This window comes from Amphiura filiformis, chromosome 8, assembly GCF_039555335.1.
Source record: "Amphiura filiformis chromosome 8, Afil_fr2py, whole genome shotgun sequence".
Lineage (NCBI taxonomy): Eukaryota > Metazoa > Echinodermata > Ophiuroidea > Amphilepidida > Amphiuridae > Amphiura > Amphiura filiformis.
The window spans coordinates 41674977-41694818 of NC_092635.1; the positions used below are offsets into that span (position 1 = coordinate 41674977).

The 19842-nt window shown below is 37.0% G+C and overlaps 1 protein-coding gene across 1 annotated transcript; it reads right to left on the bottom strand.

Annotated features, from left to right (window-relative positions):
* Positions 1-6151: 6151 nt before the first annotated feature.
* LOC140159052 (RIIa domain-containing protein 1-like) lies at positions 6152-13832 on the bottom strand. The gene is made up of 3 exons (XM_072182380.1): positions 13728-13832; positions 8835-8911; positions 6152-7301 (listed from the first exon to the last, which is right to left on the bottom strand). Exons 1-3 carry the CDS (start codon positions 13821-13823, stop codon positions 7157-7159), a joined length of 318 nt encoding a protein of 105 aa, XP_072038481.1. The 5' UTR covers positions 13824-13832; the 3' UTR covers positions 6152-7156.
* Between the last annotated feature and the right edge of the window lie 6010 nt (positions 13833-19842).

The window sequence follows — 19842 nt, forward strand, 5'->3', positions numbered from 1 at the left end:
CGACATCATACACTCACAGAGTAAAACTGTCCACATGTGTTTATTCTGTAAGCTTACTTGTCACAGGTGCATGGTATAATAAAAGATTACTCAAGTATGAGTGCCATGCATGAAATAGCAGGGACTGCCTTTTGAGGCGAGCGATCTGATATAGGAGAGTGATTTTTAGCTCTCCTTAGTTAACCATTCTGTCTTCACATTCTATTGTAAATGCTCTAAACAGCTCTCCCTGAAGGCTTCAGAAGAGCTATTTAATGCTCTTCTGCAAATTCCAAAAGACAGTCCCTGAAATAGCCTGTTCTGTTGTTACCGACATGCTAAATTTCAGTTTTGTCAGTAATCTTGTGATCAAAGTGAAAAACTTAAAACCTAGTCATATAAATCCCCTGTTAAACCCTGTTTGCAATAAACATGTAGCTTAGCTTCAAAGTGTTTTTGAATATTATACATGTACATATAATTTTTGGAATACTTTACTTGTGTGTAAGTAACTATGTTAGTTGTGGATTTCATGAGATACTGTAATTATTATCATGGCCTCTGTATAATTCAAATAGTTTTGTAAGTTTTAATCAGGTGCAACAGAAATAAAGAAGGGAGAATCCAGACTCCATATCTGGCCGATTGCACGGTCATCTCAAAACGAGATTCTACCCGCAAAGTATGTGCTGTGTGTGCGTACGCCTGTCAAACGTGTGCTTTAATTACCGCATATGCTTTGAAAAAACCTTCTGGCGCGTTGCTAGAAAAGCGTGAGAAACAAAAATGCACTTTTTGCGCATGCATTTCCAGGGAGAACCTCATTTTGATAGCAAGATGGCAGATATATGCAAAGGGCGAATATCACCCAGTTGATTGGCCAAATGCTGTCCATAACCTTAATCTCCCACACAAGGGGTATGAATTTCAAATGGGGTTATCCGAATGGTTGACTGCATTTGAAATATACACCCCCGGTGTGGGAGATTGAGGTTGTGTCTTCCATAGGGGGTGTATGGATTTCAACAGGAATAGCCCAATATAGCAGAGTCTTGGTTTCCCTTGCTGTGTGCAACAGTCATTTACTAATCCAGTGTAGTCATGTATTTCTTTCTTATGTGCAGTGATTCTATCACTTTTTGACACACTTCTTTTTGTGTATCCAAATATTTATAAGTGGTGTCCACAGTAAGCTGTTCCAGTTAAAATCCACACCCCCTATGGAAGACATGACCTTAATCTCCCACACAGGGAGTGTGAATTTCAAATGGAGTCATCCATTCAGTGTCATCTGCTCCAAACTGGGTTATTCCAGTTGAAATCCATACACCTCAATGGAAGACATGATCTTAATCTCCCACACAGGGGGGGTGGAGATTTCAAATGGAGCTACCCATTCAGGTAGCCTTATTTGAAATTCACACTCCCTGTGTGGGAGATTAAGGTAATGTCTTCCACAGAGGTGTGGATTTCAACTGGAATAGCCCAATTTCAGGTGAAGTTGACCATGATCTGTGCTAAAGATGTTGCAAGTACTTTTCAAGACAAATGGCATCAGGGCAGCATCTCCCCATTGTTTTACATGAAGGAGTGTCAATAAATGGAGATGTCAACAAAAGTGTTTGTGAGCTGCTGTTCAAATGTTCTTGTGTACAATTAACATTAGGCGATGAAACAAAACACCGTCCTACGGGCGGACAAGATTTGTAGGAGTCTGACACTGGCCAATATAGTACAAAACTTGGGGACAGGAGATTCTGACTGGACAAATGTCCTGACATTTCCTTGCAGAAAACCCTAGTGAAGGGAGAGGGAGAGCCTAAATGCCTCATTTTGACAGCTATGATAAAGCCACACATTTGATGGTGCCTGTGGAACATAAACTATATTCACTGCACAGAAGATCATAGATAGGAACCTATTCACACTACGTATATAATTGTACAGAGACAGTAAAAGTTACTGTTCTTTTAAAGGTGATTCAAGGTGCAACTTGCTGGTATATGAAAGACCAAGCTTTGTATAATTGTCCGAGACAGGGCTTATAATAAAGAATACATTCTCATGGAGTCTAACATCCAGTAGTTGTGTGTTGTCAATTTCTTGTCTTTCTTGTCATATGTGACCGTCCACCACAAATGGAGTGTAAAGTCGGCCCTGATCTATTTTTTTTTATTTCACATTTAGAAAGTAGGCCTATATGTCTTAAGCTTTACGATATCCAGAAGCGGAGTTTGGGGGTTAGTTAAACTTGACACACTTGAATATGACTTTCATGAACATTTTGACTTACAGTAGGCCCAACTCAAAATCACATTTGCTGACTTTACGAGCGTTTCGAGATGGACGGTCACATATTTTAATGCAATCAAGGGTGAAATTAAGCGGAGAATGGGCACTGTTCCATGCTCGTTATTTCCTCAAGTGTCTGGCCCATTTTGGATAAAAATGACAGCCAGCCAAACAGACATACAACCAACCAACCATTTATTTGGATAACATAAGCCCCACACGTGTGGGGCCAAAAATTGACAAATAAACATTACAATTGTCATGACTAATAATTCCTTTTATTCCAATGTCTCAACAATGGGCATGTCATCTCAATAAATACATATATACATCTTGAAAACAAAGATTGTAATTATTACAATGAAGCAACAAATTTGGAGCTCCGTTATCCAACTTGGGCACAACATCGTGAAATGAAATAATGCATTTTGTATCTACATTAAACATGGAAATTGAAAAATGCAAAGATAAAAGCAATGACTTGCCATTAATATGCTGACACATATACATGTATACATTTTCTATTCACAAATTATTACCTGTTCTCACGCAATGGGCTATTCCAGTTGAAATCCATACACCCCCTGTGGAAGACATGATCTTTAAAATCTTTCACAGAGGGTGTGTGAATATCAAATTGGATTACCTGAATGTGTGACTCCATTTGAAATCAGCACACCCCTTGTGTGGGAGATTAAGGTTAAGTCTTCCATAGGGGATGTATGGATTTCAACTTGTGTAGAGAATTTCCAAAAGATCTGGCAACTTATTCCACATAAACTGATCCCATGTTGAGCACATACCAGAAAGAAGAAGCATGTACATATATGCTGAAATCACAACAGCAATAATTGCCTTCCAATTTATTAAATCATATCAGTTGAATTCCTAACTTCCAGTTGTTCTGATCACAACCTGGAATAGCCCATTATCGTGATAATATCGCTTCAGTTACAAAATGATTTCAACTTTCCTGGAATCTCAATAGATTCTCACTTCCATTATCCATACTTAAAAATTAATATTAATAAGAAATCTTGCTTTTCCATGCTCTATTGGAAAAGTACAATTTGTGTATCATATTGCACAAATAAACATGTTCTAGCCCTATTGTGTGTCTCATCTCAAGTTGTGAATAACGCCATGTTGGATTTCGCAGTGGCAGATTCGAATCGCATGTGCTAACCTAACCCCACAGCCACAGGGCGTACAAACATGCATAGAAGGATGATTGCTTGGTCCATACGCTGGCAATTTAATCGCGTAAACGCACTGATTCAAATCTGTCACTGTGAAATCCAACATGGCCCCTGACATGGACTTACTCTTAATTTGAGATGAGACACACTTTAGTTCAAGAAATCCTTTGAGTATTTAGAGTGGAAACAAACTCTGTAAGTACAACTGATGTGCATGCAAGAAAATGGTTCTAAATACAAAGGTTTACCAAATACTAAGCTGATATATTGCACAACTTTATAGTCCATCTTTACCATCTAATGGAATAATAAATGTATAAGCATTGATGAACAACAAAGAAAATCGAAAAAGATGATGGAACCGGGGATTACTTCTTAGAAATTTCCAAGTTATACTGGAACTTACAAATGTACTTTGGTCATGCTGCATACGTCGTTGAGAATGAGCACACACATAATACCAAGATCCACAAGTTTAAAAAAATTGGACCTTTTTACACACTTGTGAATTCATTGATTCGTCAATCATGCAGCCTAATGTTTTATATCAAACTCAATTGCAACAAAAGGTACAACTTTTTATTTATCAATCAAGGTGCAAAGGGAAACTACATTTTACACACTGAAATAATACTAATTACATTATATATTATGTTTTCACTGGTATATAATTGAAACATTCGGATTTCCTGGATGGAGGAGCTACCTAGCTACATCCTCTTTTCCCAAAGTGATGCAGATGGTTTTCTACTTTTTCCCTTTCAAAAATGGTGCTTTTTATAATTATAATGAGCATATTTACTATTTAGAAAATATACTTCATTCCACCTCAAGTTCGGTAATGACATGAAGGTGTGTATTCAATCATGCATGCTAACCTAATCCTGTGGAACATATAGATGAGTTGACTTCTGACATCAATGCCTGGCAGTATGCACACGCATCATATTTTGTTCAGGGCTCATGTTTTTAAAACTCCCGCCACATCACAATAAGGCTATTGAACAGTGTAGTGGTTGAATGGGATTCACTCAAGCATATCGATATACCAGTCCCTTGCCTTTGTTGATAAACATTGAGGTCAACTCATCTATACACATGCATATTAGGGGAGTGGTTGGTCCGCACTCTTGTGGCGCAACCTCATAAAAGCACTGCCCCCACTTTCAAACTCAAAGTGAAACAAAGTGAATTTAGATTACATCCAAACAATTTTAGAAGTGTCAACTTAAAACAAATAAACCTAAAATTTATTTATTAGTTTTCATGATAAAGTACAAGCAAAGATTACTAAACCTAGTTAGAACTAAACTGTCAGGTGGTGATACACTAACATCAATGATAATATAATGTCAATAGTGATCGACTAGTGAAACAGGTAAAAACATGTCTCTTACACTTGCTAGCTGAAAGAATGGCATTTGTTTACATGTTGAGAGTGTACACAGCGTAAACATGGAAGTGTGGTTGCGATTGGCAAATTCAATTGTGTCACAATCTTAAAACAGACCGGCGATAATTTGACTGGCCAATTACGCTTTAAAAATATCATTGGCTGGCGCAGACTGGCGCTCATGAAGGGAATACAAATCGCCGCGTATGTTGCTCATCAACAGGGTGCTCACATCAATTAGAGCAAAAAGTGCCACTCTTTTCTGAAAGCCAGTGTAGTCTGCAGTCTTATGTGACAGACTGACCAACAATAAGTTTTAATGGTATGGTGCTGGTTACCAAAGTCCAGAACCAATGACCAAATCAAACTGACCAAAAATAAGTTTTAATGGTATGGTACCAGAACCAATGACCAAATCAAAATTGTGATTGAATGTTAATATCTTCAGTGTGACTGTGTGTGTATGGAACTAAAACATGAATAGTGTTATAATACACATATATAGCAGTAATTATTTACCCTGCTAAGTGCACTACTGTGATACCTGAGACTAACTAGCAACACCGTGCAAATCAAACAAAGTAAAACAATTGCTAAAAACAAACCAGGAATAGGGAATAATACTTTGTGATGGTTTGTGTTGCTTTTGCCTACCTATTTAAACAATTTGGGGCAACCCAATGAAATGCACACAATTTTAATTTTCAATGAACGCAATATATACACTCACTCAGAAAAGATTGTTACACGTGATTAACATTTATGGCATGTTCATACATACTCACGATATAACGACGTTTCTGATTGGATTTGGGCCCTGTTTTGCTGGTCATAAATTCCGTTTATGACCAGTACGCAGGGCATAAACAAGCAGCGTCACGCAGCGTTGGAACCCAATTAACGTGATCAACGATTTGCCCATCTCACGCGGAGCGCAAAAGATGAACGCGTTGACTCCCGGCCGTTGACCTTATGAGCCGAGCTGCTTCCTGCAAGTAGGCCTACTCATTTTCTCCCAATTTTTGAAAGAAAACGGTATGGAAATGTTATTTAAACGTGTATATTGTTTTCATTTGTATTGAATTGCTAACAATGTTCAGAATGTTGGGTATGTATGAACGGGGTTCATTCATAGGATTTCGTTGATTTATGCCCTCGGCTCACGCCTCGAGCATAAACAGCGATCATGCCCTCAATCCTATGAATGAACCCCTAATTCACTTGCATCACACATGTTCAGTACCGGTATATAAAATGAACTCTTATACATGTAATTTTGAGTTCACAAAACATTGTGGCCTCAAATACCCTGTGTTATCAAATAGAATACACAATCATTTTACTAGAACACTGCCAGATGTATTGCATTACAGTTTCTGGCAGAGAAGAACGGCAGAGTGTAAACAAACACCAAAGTGAGGTTCTGATTGGCTGATTGAATAGTCTGACAATCATCAACAACAAACCGATAATCTGATTGGCCGATTACACATCAAAACGTTGGTCGGCGCAGAACAGTGCTTTTGAAGGGAACACTAATCTCCGCATATGTTACTCATTAACAGGGTGCTTACGCCAATCAGAGCAAAAGACTGACGTACTTCTCTGGAAGCTAGTGCAGGAAATATACACAATGTCCTTGTTTAGGCAAAGTAAAATTGTTGTTGTGTTGCCCTTACCCGACCGACCCGATTTTTGCAACATTTTGGGGAAGTACAATGTAAGAAAATGTAGGGAAAACAGTTGAGAAAAGTCTCGAATGAAGCGTGAATAATTGTTTTGGCTGACTTCTAGAAAAATATTCACCCTTGGGTAGAAAATACAGCCTGACTCTATCCACAAATTTTATGTATTAATGGGCAACACAATAATTTTTTTTTTTGGGGGGGTACTCTTTAGTTGTACATGTACCTCATTTGTTACAATACATTATTCAACTTATGAATACTACTGCCAACTTCCCATCATGCACTCTGTACAATTTTTTCAATGTGAATATAAATTTGTTTCAGGAAGTCACTGGTCCCATATTTATACATAACAAAGTTCTAATATAATACCACTCACTGTGGACCACAATAGCATCATCCCAATGCCATAGTTCAATAACCTCAATTAAACAACCATAAAGCAAAATTTGACCTCAAGTTGCAGAGTATGAGTTTGTGTACCCAAATTTTCAAAGGTCATTCAATGAATGTGCAACTGTATTGGGGTTAAAGAAATGTGCCCTGGTAGATGAGCATGTTGTGGATCCTAATGATTGGAAGGAAGCCCAATGCGTAACCAGGTATCATAGTTTTCTGTTGAATCTGGCTTCCCTAAGTGTGCGATCTCTCTGTTCCAGTTGACTCCGTACCATATCGGGTAACTGAGGGTTGGTGAACCAATCAGCTGCAAAGTCACGTACGTTGTCCGGTCTCTTGGTTAACACTTCACTGTAAATTAACAAACCAAAGAATCAAATTGTATTTGCTGTACTATTTTTGGGTAGAATTTAAATTTAAAACTATGCAATTAAAATGAGAACAAAAAAACCCAGATATTTCATTAACTAGAGCGATAACCGCACCATAGCTGAACCATGTGGCTTCGGCAGTATATTGTGGTAGGCCTATACCTACAATTGAAGCATTTTGAAAACTTGACCTTTGACCCCTGTATTGCCCCTTAATGACCTTAAATGAATTTTAAAATATTTGCAACATGTTTAGAATGTCATAAGAATCATTTCCTTTAAATTTCAGCTCAATCGGAGCATTTTGAAAAACTTGACCTTTGACTCATTTATGACCCCTTAATGACCTTAAATGAATCTTAAAATGTTTTTAAAATGTTTAGCATGTCATAAGGATCATTGCATATAAATTGCAGCTCAATTGGAGCATTTTGAAAAACTTGACCTATGACCCCTTTATGACCCCTTAATGACCTTAAATGAATTTTAAAATATTTGCAACATGTTTAGAATGTCATAAGGATCATAGCGTTTAAATTTCAGCTCAATTGGAGCATTTTGAACAACTTGACCTTTGACCCCTTTAGGACCCCTTAATGACCTTAAATAAATGTAAAAATGTTTTAAACATGTTTAGACTGTCATAGGGATCATTGCATTTAAATTTAAGCTCAATCGGAGCATTTTTGGTTGAAATGACCTTTTTTGACCCCTGTGACCCCTGGATGACCTTTGACGTTTGGAAATATTTTTATTATATTCTTTATGTTTTCTCTTTCATATGACACCACTCATGGGGTCATACCTTCGTGGCATTTAGAGATATGTCCATTTCAGACCAAATGGTTAGTTAGGGACCTAGTAACCTAGTAACCTAGGGACCTAGTAACATATGCAATTATAGGCTGATCCATTTCATGGTTCAGCAAAAAAGGATTAGTGTATGTTTTAAGTGTATTCTGAACAAAAAAAAGTAAGCTTGAACTTCAAGCAAATTTTGACCTTTGATAGTCACCAATCTATAGTCGTAGTCGCGACTATTTGGGTGGCGATTAGTCGAGTACTAAAAATGCCTATGTCGTGCAGCCCTAGTATTTACACGGGTGATTTGTTTCACAAGTAGCCCTAGAAATAAAAAAAAAAGTTTGAGGCCTTGGTCTGAGACTGATTATCATCCAGAAATGCTACATACTTTAGAAGGTTACTGTGTGCTTCAAACTGTTTTGTTGTTGTTGTATTCGAGAGAGAGAGCTATAACTGGAGGCCAGTATTAAATTGGGCATACCAGTACGGTGCTAGCTTTTAAATACAAGTGAATATATTTTGTGTAAATGAGGCCCAAACAACAATGTGTTTTTTAGCCTACAATGTACCCTGCAGTGATTGTAAAACTACCTATCTGATGGAATAAGATGCTCTTTCTTTTGCATACACCTGGAACCTAACCCATCTCATGAACTTCAACTTAAATATATTTTAACAACTGATGCAGAAAAGAAACACATTTCCATACCCTAGAAATCCAGCAAGTAGGAGATCAACTTCAGGGTGCTCTCGTAAATACTTCTCATTTGCTTGCCTTGTTTGTATCTGAAAAGAAATATTTATATTCAAATTTAAATGCATGTATACCGGTATTTATAAAGTTAGTATAAATTTGTCAAAACTCACTCCAATAATGCAATAAATGAGAGTTTCAATTTTGATTATTTCCATCTCAATTTTCAGATATTTGACTTTTTTATGAAAATAATGAAAGTTTTGGTTAAATTGAAAAGGTGATGTGGGCGGGTGACGGGAAACTAAGAATCAACTTTAGCTTAAGCGAGATGGTTAGATGGCTGAGTAGGGCTCTCTAACTTAAGGCGCTGCCCTGTCAGCCAGGATAAAATCTGTGAGGGTTCGAGCCTTGGGTCTGTCTTTAGGGTCAAAGTTGCCAAACAATTTGGAGTCCAGGTTTAATGTATTGGAAGGAGGGCAGGGCTTCAATAAATGAGGAAATTATGGGGTATAAAAATAAGGTCAAAACAACTTTTAGTAAACAAGTGAACCGGTTATTTTTCTAGAAAGTTTTTATCTCAAAAAAAAATTGGAAAATGATCTGAAAAGCAAGAAATGTACATTTTCTTCGTTAAATCAGCATCACTTCGGTCACATGAGACTTTATAGTGCGAATTCCAATTGAATGAACGCAGCTATCAATAGTGTGACGATTTTTTGCGTAAACTGTGAGATATGTGCGCCAGCGAGTGCGACTGTGCGTGAGTAACGCGGTAGTGAACCCAACCATGCCAACGCACTCGTGATTGGTTAGCATAGTATCAATGCTAAAATTCAAAGAGAGATGTATCGGAGTCACCGAGCCAGGGGGCAAAATTTCCAAATCGTCCCACTGATCTGCTACTAAAAGAACATTACCGGGACAAATGCGCTCGAAGCGCGCGAAAAAAAAGCTAAAATGAACAAATTAAGGACAATATGTGCCCTAAAATCATTCCAAAGGATGATGCATATGGCTTTCTCAACTTTTGGTTAATTTAGTCCCAGTATTTTGATCCAGTATACAAGTTTTATGCTTTTTCCAAGCATCAGAAGCTATCAGAGGAGCTGCCCTAGCACTCATATTTATGATTTACATTATAGAATGGATGGAATTATAACTCTCATTTTTGACATTCGTGTTCAAGTTCAAGATGAAAACAACACCAGAATTTACAAGGGCACGTCTCGCAGATCTACTCACAGAATGGTTTTTCTGAGATAAATGCGCGCAAAGCGCGCAGCAATTTGGCATTTTGATACTAAAAAAATGGGATTAATTTAGGGTCTAAAATAGACCAAAAGGAAGATGCAAATCATAAGTTTTGTCACAATACATCTGTCGACTGAGCAGGGGAGGGGACTGACTTGCCACCCTGCCATATGGTTAATGTGCTGAAGTGCTGAACAGTGGCGTAGATTTCTTTTTGACATGAGGTGGTTGGAAAAATTTCTTGAACTTATTATGTGAATCCAGCACTTTTTGGTGAGAGAATAATACACATGTCACTTGTATGACCCACCCTATGACCCCCGGGAGTGGTGAGTCACTTTACATAGGTGCGTCGGATTTAACTATACCATGACCCACATGTGCGTCTAAACAACAATGACTGACATTTGCCGACAATGACTGAGCCCCTGGTCAAAATTGTGACGCACATGTTAAGGATTATGACTGTCCTCATGACGCAAATTTGACTCGCCATTTTTGGCATTTAGGTATTTTGACTGACACTGATGCGCCTAACCATTGACGCACCTAGGTAAAGTGACTGACACTGACGCACCCCTCGGGGTATGTTGTGACGCACATATTGAGTAAATGACCGTACCCTGCGTCACTAATTGGGTGGTAAATGACCCAACCATGACGCACATCCCCCGGGGGTCCTAGGTAGTCAGGCTCACATCACACACTATAGGTGGCGCTATTCGTCCATAGGGAAGTGGAATGTGCATGTACAGTCAAAAAATGGCTTTACTGTGGGGCTCAATGGAAAAAAATTACTAAAAATTAATTTTGCCAACCAAAACCTAAGTGATGTTGACTTATGTTGGTACTGGCATAATAATGGATTCATAAGCTATCACATAGTGCAATCTATGTTCCACCAAGTGGACGCTTGTTAAAGCGCAAAAGCAATTTGTGTGTAAATCAAGACCATCCAAAACAGCTTTCTTGCAGTAAAGAATAGGAGGTCATCTGGGGTCACATACAGTAGTGTACATTGTACATGTGCCTGCTGTCACAATTTCACACACAAAATTTTGAACAATTTGGTGACACTATTTTTGTCTGTAACTTCAAAAGTATATGCACTAGAAACATGATTGACCCCTTATTGTTTAGGTAATTTGATTCTCTTTCAAATGAAAGAACTTTCAGCTAAAAATATTGAACTTCAAAATGTTATGAACATACCTATCCTAGGGTGGGTCATACAAGTGACATGTGTATAAGTTTATGACACAAATGCGTGCGAAGCGCACAAAAATGTTGCCATATTGAAGCTAAACTCAAAATATGGTGTAGGAATAAATTGCCAAGAAGCTTTTAAAAATTGACATTTTGTGGCTAAAATGGCTAAATACGAGGTAAATATTGTAGTGAATCATAATCATAGTGAATAATTTAATATTAAATTTCACCTGACCCCCCCTATCAGGAAAAATAAAATCACATAACCCCCCCTGTTTGTTTAAGTGAAAATCACATAGCCCCCCTACATTTTTCCCGGCCCCCCTGTAAATAATGAGCGGTCCCTTAATATGAATATTACCCATCCATTTGGAATCCCACTTCCATGCAGGCATACTTTCGCTGTGTACGCTAGTCATGCTAGTATTAGAATATATATCAAACAAGTGTCGTTCTTCAGACTTCTCTAGGGTACACCAAATAGCTTTCCATAGACTTTACGTGCAAAACAGGGGTCACGTTTTAGGCTATAAGTCGAGTTACGTCTTACTTTGAAATATATATTTGATATCATTTTAATCAGAACAAAATTCTGCATAACATATCTGAAAATGATACCATATTTTAGGTCTACTTTTTGAGAAAAATAGCGCCATATAAAAAGACCCGATTTTCCGTGTTTACGTCTGACTGCTAACAGCGTTTTGACCTCGTGTGTTCATGCGCTCATCATTGTAAACATCACTCAAATTTTAGCGTTTTCTGTTCAAATTAGTAGAGATCACATTCACAAGTTCTAACAAAACACGATTTGCAACACTAAAATTGTTAATATTGTACCGATTTTGCACATTTTTTATGCAAAGTTGGGACTATAGTCGTGATAAACTTTTACCGGAAACCGCTTCACACGCTGGATTTAGTGGTATGAACCCTTGAAGAGGCTAAAACATCGCTTTTAGGCCTTGAAAATGATTTTGTTATCTTTTTCACTACATTTTGAATTAATTGTAAGAAATTTTGGGTTATTTTCTTTCATACTTTAGACAGGATGCCGATTTCAAGCACAAACATGATAGCCGACAATTGCCATTTTTCGTCATTTTGATGCACATGAATGCACAATGGTTGCTGATTTGCTATTTTCATGAAGATATTAATTGATGTTAATAGTAAACGTTCTTTGAACATCTTTTGCAAGTGCATAACTTCAAAATTAAAACATTCTCAGTACCTGCAGAATATTTAAAAAGACAAGAAATGTCAATCAACTTAGGCCTACCCCCCCCCCCTCCAGCGTCACTTTTAACCCGTTTTGTCCAAAAAGCAAATGTAATGAATGGCTAGTTGAAATTAAATATTAATATAAATGAAACTTTGAATGTTATAACAATTTAAAATACTGGACAGTGGTATAAATAAAGCAAACTAGAAACTTAAATATCTTAAATCTAATTTTTATGTAATTTTATTAAAATTGAAGGCCAAAACTTGAGTTTAAATGACAAAAAATTGGTTAAAAATAACAATGAAATTGAAAAACTTCTTTGTAATTTAAACACCAATAAACAATGTTTTCAATATTTTGAAACTCTTCTTTATTCATATCAAAAGGTTTCAAACTTCTACCAAAATCGGAACTTTTATTAAATTGGAAATAAAAGCAGGCCTATTCGCGGCAAACGCACATACAGCGAAAAACCTGGTGGCGTCCATGAACGCGCTTGCTGATGTCCCTCCTCTTTTCTTCGCGTGCATTTTAAATAGATAAAGACGCGCGGAAAACGCATGGAATTGCTCCTTAAAGGGTACATGCCACCAAATAGCTTTCCATAGACTTTACGTGCAAAACAGGGGTCACGTTTTAGGCTATAAGTCAAGTTAAGTCTTAATTTGAAATATATATTTGATATCATTTTAATCAGAACAAAATTCTGCATAACATATCTGAAAATGATACCATATTTTAGGTCTACTTTTTGAGAAAAATAGCGCCATATAAAAAGACCCGATTTTCCCGTGTTTACGCCTGACTGCTAACGCGCTTTTGACCTCGTGTGTTCATGCGCTCATCATTGTAAACATCACTCAAATTTTAGCGTTTTCTGTTCAAATTAGTAGAGATCACATTCACAAGTTCTAACAAAACACGATTTGCAACACTAAAATTGTTAATATTGTACCGATTTTGCACATTTTTTATGCAAAGTTGGGACTATAGTCGTGATAAACTTTTACCGGAAACCGCTTCACACGCGGATTTAGTGGTATGAACCCTCTAACAGCAAATACATGAATAAATCAGAAAATTGGTAAGCTTAAAATTAAATTTTTATGTCTGACAGTGACATGATGATTTAACGTGTTCTTTTACGCAGTTTTGTAACATCTACCGCTTTTCATTATTGAAATCTGAAAGTCACAGAAACCCAAAGTATCATTTACCTTAAACTGATTAAGTTTTTCTTGTTGTTCTGGGCTTAAAGCACCAAAATCGTAGCCTTCCATTCCGTGGGGAGGATTGTGATTTGGGACAGCCATGATTGTCAGTTCGGCAAATCCGTCAAATCGGGATGTATACCCCGATCGGGATGTACATCCCAATCGGGATGTATATGGCGCATTTGGAAATGAAACACGTGGGCAGTTCGTATTCGCTAACGCGTACCAGGGTAGGGTGTGACCACTGTAGGGTGTGACAAACACGCTGGCGGAAATTTGTTCATGGTTTCGGAAAATTTTAAACATGTTTAATCGATTCCTTACAAAATTTTACCCCTAGGTTAACCGTGGGAAAAAAGAGGTTTACCGTTGCAAAAAAAAAGTTATAGAGCCTCAAAGTTGGATTTTACGTTGAAAAAACTAATTTTGTAAGAATTCAGGGTCCCTAGTTAGGTTGTCGCAGAAAAAGCAGGCCCAAACGAATGTGGCGACATTATAAAATGTGTTTCCAACATTCAGATGAAAGTCACGACTTATATCTATCATTTGCAAAAAATAGAGCTCATAATAAAACAGTTTTGAAGATATGATCTCGGATGTAAAAATGAGCTAAAATGGTTGAAGGATGCACTTTTAGGCCTAAATATTGATCAGTCAAGTCGCACAGATCGCACACGCACAATAGGCCTACTTCATTCAAATTTTTGTTTGTTTGTTTACTGTTGTTTTTCATTGTTCGTTTGTTTTGTTTTGTTGCTGTTGTTATGTTGTTTTTGTTTGGGGGGATTTTTGTTAAGCAAGGGAGGATTTTGGTAGGGGTGCAGCTGTGCAAGGCAAGCAACTTTTAAGTTCGTTGAATAGATTCATCATGCAGGTTTGTTCAGTAATGTAGGCTTAGGCCTACACATTTTTGGATTGCTTTTTGACAAAACGAAGTAAATTTTTACTCACTATACAATATTGTTTGTAGGACGACACATTATAATTATGTAGTCAGTAAAAATTCACTTGGTTTTGAAAAAAATTCAAAATGTTTATCAACATTTAGGCCTAAGTTGAAAATGGAAAGGGTGCAAGTCAAAAGGGGGATATATATTACGGATACACTTTAAAACGCTTTAGGCCTATTATAGGCCTAAGCTATAATAAAAATTTCCTTTAAAGGGAAAGCCAGCTTCAATGCAGAAGATGCCTTGTAATTAGTTTGGGTGGTGGCATTTTTAGGATCACTCTTTTTTATGATCCATCATGTTTCATGACAGTCCACATGACAGCTCTGTCTTTTTGTCTCTTCTGCCTTTTAGGCTACCCTTAGCTCATTATTAATATAAAGAAATGCAGTTTTTAGTTAATTGGCTAAAAACTGCCATCCTACTGCCTTATACATGCACATTAATTTTATATTAATTCGCAATTTATACTTAATATAGCACATTATAAAATGTATAAAGACTGATATTGTTCAATTATAATAGGCCTACATGTATATAAATTATACCCATATCAAAAATAGGCCCTGAAATTGCATCGAAATTTTCCCGTTGAAAAGACAAAACTGATGTTTAAGATATAAATTATTTCATTAATGACATTTTGAGTCATTTTTATCCATAAAACGATACAGGATATAGGATATTTTTACTTTGACTTTTACGTCCATAAAGGTTTTAATCATGTTATCAATACACTCACATCTCATGCTGTGCTGATCTCCAGGTGGTCTGCAAATGTAAATCTAAGAACGCCTGATAACAAGGATTCTATAATTTTCTTTCGTTGATATGCTGTGGAAACTATTATAGGCCTGGCATGAACTTTTAATGTCATATTTCCTTCAAACCATAACTTTTGAAATTCTCACTCGTTTTCATTCGTTGAAACGGCAAAACATACTTTCTTTTTCTTACAAATCCAATAACAGGTCTATTATATATTTTCACCATAAAAAGTTCCCCAAAGTAATTCAAACCAATGCTAGTACCCCGTAATCTCTTTAGCAAACAAAGACGATCTCCGAATTAGATAGCCAGCTAACGCTGGCGAAAAGAATTTAGAAACTGAACATTACAGAAAATGTCAATGTATGCAAAGGTCTTTTTTGTAGAGCGAAGCCCCTTCCGTTAAAACTGCGAGGACATTAATTTAGCCCACCTAGTAAATTATTTTGCCCACCGTACCCAGTAGCTCCCAGTAGGCCACCAGCCCGGCCTCACCAGTAATCAAGTTCCAATATTCTGTTATGCGTTTAATAAAAGGCAGAGAGGAATAATTCGGCTCATGATTTTTTTCATTGTTAAAATATCATGCATTCAAGGAACCATTTTCCTTCAAGTTTATGATATATTTCCCCGCAATTTTTTGGTAGTCGAGCTGCTCGGATTTTCCGCGGAAATTCGAACACAACGTACACCCAGAGAAGATCTTCTCTGATACACGTACACCCAGGCCCGTACGCACCCCCATTTGCAAAAGTATACAAAAGGTCCCAAAATATCACAAATTGCGAGCGTAGCGAGCAAAAAAATCAGGTTTTGTACGCTTTTTTGGTCAAAAATTGTCCCAATTTTGGGAAGAAAGTCCACTTTTCACGAAATTGAAAATCAGCACCCCCCAACAAAATCCTGTGTACGGGCCTGGATACACCATACCAATCTCTACAGCACATCAGGGCATGTGTTGAGTCGTCATTTGGTGAATTTTCAGAATTGTAATATTTTAAATATCTTTTTGATGCTTAAATCATAGGCTCAGGAACGGGGGGGGTTCAGCTCCCTTAATAATTTTGGTGCGGGGGGCTGAAAGGTATTTCCTAGGTGAAGTTTAAAATTGTGATAAAATAGAGGAAAATGGTTGTTTGTGACCTATTTTGTAAAATTTCCTGACTGTGGGGAACCCCAGGCACCCCAGTGTGGCTCACCAAAATGGTATAGGAAGCCAAATTTTAATGTCAATCTTGAACCAAAATGTTTGAATCTTCAATGCAATTTGAGGTATGTTTTTAATAGATTTGAAACACGATTTGAAATAAATGCATGATTTTCTTGGTTAGGCCTACACTAAGGGGCTGTGTAATAATTATTATGAGCCCTGGGGAGGGTAATTGGGGAGGGGCAAGCCCATTTTGGCGAGCCGAAGGGGGGGACCTTTGTTCCATAACCATTAAGGTATAGGACATTTTTAGTTTTTGCTATAAATGTATTTAAAGGCCCATTCAGTGATTTGCTCATCCGGACATTCGTAAAAATCATCAAAATTCAGGTTTTGGTACCTTTGTTTTGTCATAGATGTGCTAACACAGCATGCGAGTGGTTCAGCCTAAAGCCGTGTATTTAAGACAAAATAAGACATTTTACACGATTATTTAGATACTTACAGTATACATGTATTTGAATGTGGCTTCAACTTCGTCACTACTGCTGTTTTCTTCGTTTTTTGCCAAATTTGTTATTTCAAAAATACCAAATGACAATTTGAATGACTTATCCTTCACTTTAAAGCAATTTATAAACTTTTAATTTTTTTGCGTAGGCTACTCGTTTTAAAAATGGTAAGATCTTTAAATGTTGAGCAATATCGAGGATAGGCCTATGCCCATGTTATAGTGCAATTTCATGCATCTGCTTCGCAATTCTTGGTTTTTATTTTTATTTTTTACAGTTTATAATAAAATGTTGGGGTCAGTGTTAGGCCTATAATAGGGTTGGGACGAAATTACAAAACCACTAAAACCGACTTCTGCATATTGAATGAAAATCAGTATAGAATAGGCCTACTCAAAAAGCTATAGTGCTACTTCGTGTGTGTTGCTTATCTTCGAGTTTCGAGTCTCGAGTCAAATTTTCGAGTCTCGAGTTTCGAAAGTTTCGAGTTTTATATTTCGAGTTTCGAGTCTCGTATCGCGTATTTTGAGTTTCGAGTTACATTTTTCGAGTTTCGAGTCTTATATTTCGAGTTTCGAGTCTCATATTTCGAGTTTTGAGCCTCATATTTCGAGTTTCGAGTCTTATATTTAGAGTTGCGAGTCTCATATTTCGAGGTTCGAGTATCGAGTGTCAAATTTCGAGTTTTGAGTTTATAATAATCAATAGTTCAGGGACTAATCACAAAGTGAAAAGAAGTGATAACCCTTTTTGGTTCTAGTACAATGTATATTTTTTTCGCCTAAAAACTTTTTTCTGTTCTACTTAGAACCTTTGAAGGGTTCCAGGTTCTACAATAAAGCATTTCCTTGTCTAAAGATGGAACATTAAGAACCCTTCAAAGATTCTATATCAAAAAGAGAAATCTTCTTTAGCCTAGCCAAGCAAATGGTTTTATCCAAAAAAACCAAAAAACAACAACATAGGGCCTACTGCTTTTCACTTTTCTTAACTTTGCGATGTGAGTCCTTGAAATAATTAGAATTAGATTGAAAGTCGCTGTTCTACTAGGCCTATTTAAATCTTTAAGGTTCTTATATGCATGTACACGTAGGCTACTCTAAAAAGTAGAGTCTATGCTTTATGTAACTTTTTAAGGTTCTTTATATAGTATCATTGCTATAAGGCGCTGAAAACGGGGAAAAAAGAAGGTTCTACGTTGCACTAAGAGAACAATGTTTGGCTGATCTATCTTCTGTTTGAGTCCCTGGTTAAATCTGATATTGCATACAAATAAATTAATTACAATCTTTAAAATAAAAATAAATTGCTTTCCATCGCGTTTGAGAACATGTGCTGCAAGAAAGGCTATAGGCCTAATTAATGTCCTGGAATAAATCACTGCAAATGAGTTTAGTTATACGCGGGCCCTGCTGGGCGCCCGGTTGTAAGCATGGCGTTTTATACATCCCATTCGGGATGTACTTCCCGCTTATACATCCCGTTCGGGATGTACATCCCGTTTTGGTATATATGCTCGTTTTGACGGATTTGCTGAACTGATTGTTGTTGACATGGAAATGCTTCCCATCATGCAGTACGATGAGGCAAAAACAAACAAGTATTCCTTGAAAAACCCGTGCCGTTGATTGCACAACCAGGCGAAAGGCTCGGGCTGATGACGTCATAGTTTGGCCTTGACCATGCATATCAATCAAGCATGGTCCAATGCAATGAAATACACTAGAACCTGCACTAGAACCAATGGGAATGGTGTTTATAAATAGAACCGTTCTGACAGAATGGCAGCAATAGTTGGTATGGCATAAGCTGGCATAATGGGATGAGATGGTCCCTGGATGCATGTCATTTGGTGGTGCAATAGTAAAATTCTCTATAAAAAGAGCTGCAAGCTATCTTGCAGCATTATTGAAGCGGTTCGCGATGTAACCATATAGGGTTTGGCGATTTGCCCGGATTAGTATTTTGTACAAGTCATCTTTACTCGTCAAGGATATAACAAAAGAAGCTAAAACTAAAGAAAATACAGGAATTCAAGAAGATATTTGGAGGAAAAAGTACTTTAGCAAAATGGTAAGTTATTGATTTTCTATTGAAAGAAATTATTCATTTGATGCTAAAGATGATCAAGGGAGATGATTTTAGTCATGTTAGTCAAGGGAGATGTTTTAAATTAAATTTGCTCTTCAATAATTATAGGCCTGTTGTTGAACCAATATGGGCATTTATAATTTGAGTATTTTTTGTTGTTGTTTTAGAAACACAAAAAATTAAAAGACTGTCATTGTTTTAATCATTGTGTTTCAATTTTGCTGATGGACTGATGATGGTACCCCGGGCGGGGATCATGCCATCCGGGGGTGCCAGTATTCTATATCCAGTGTCAGTGAATGCTAAAAATAAGATATTCCTATTATTGTTTTATAAATTATTCCATGTTATTATTCTTTCATTGTGTAGGGCCTATTATAGGCTAGGCTTGTAATAGTGAAGAGTAATAGTTTGTATTGTCAGAGAACTAGTATTGTGTATCAAGTTATATGTTCTGTAGTAAAATTTGATTTTGTTCTATCTTAATGCAATTAAAGAGTGAACCCCACTCTCCAAAAAGAGTTAAAGAACCGAGAGTGAAAATCGCTATACTTCTAATTCTAAACTAGTAATTAGCTTTGAAAGCTGGAAAGAGTGGTTTCCACTCTTTAGAAGTGGTTTTCACTCTTTTCGGAGTAATATTTTAT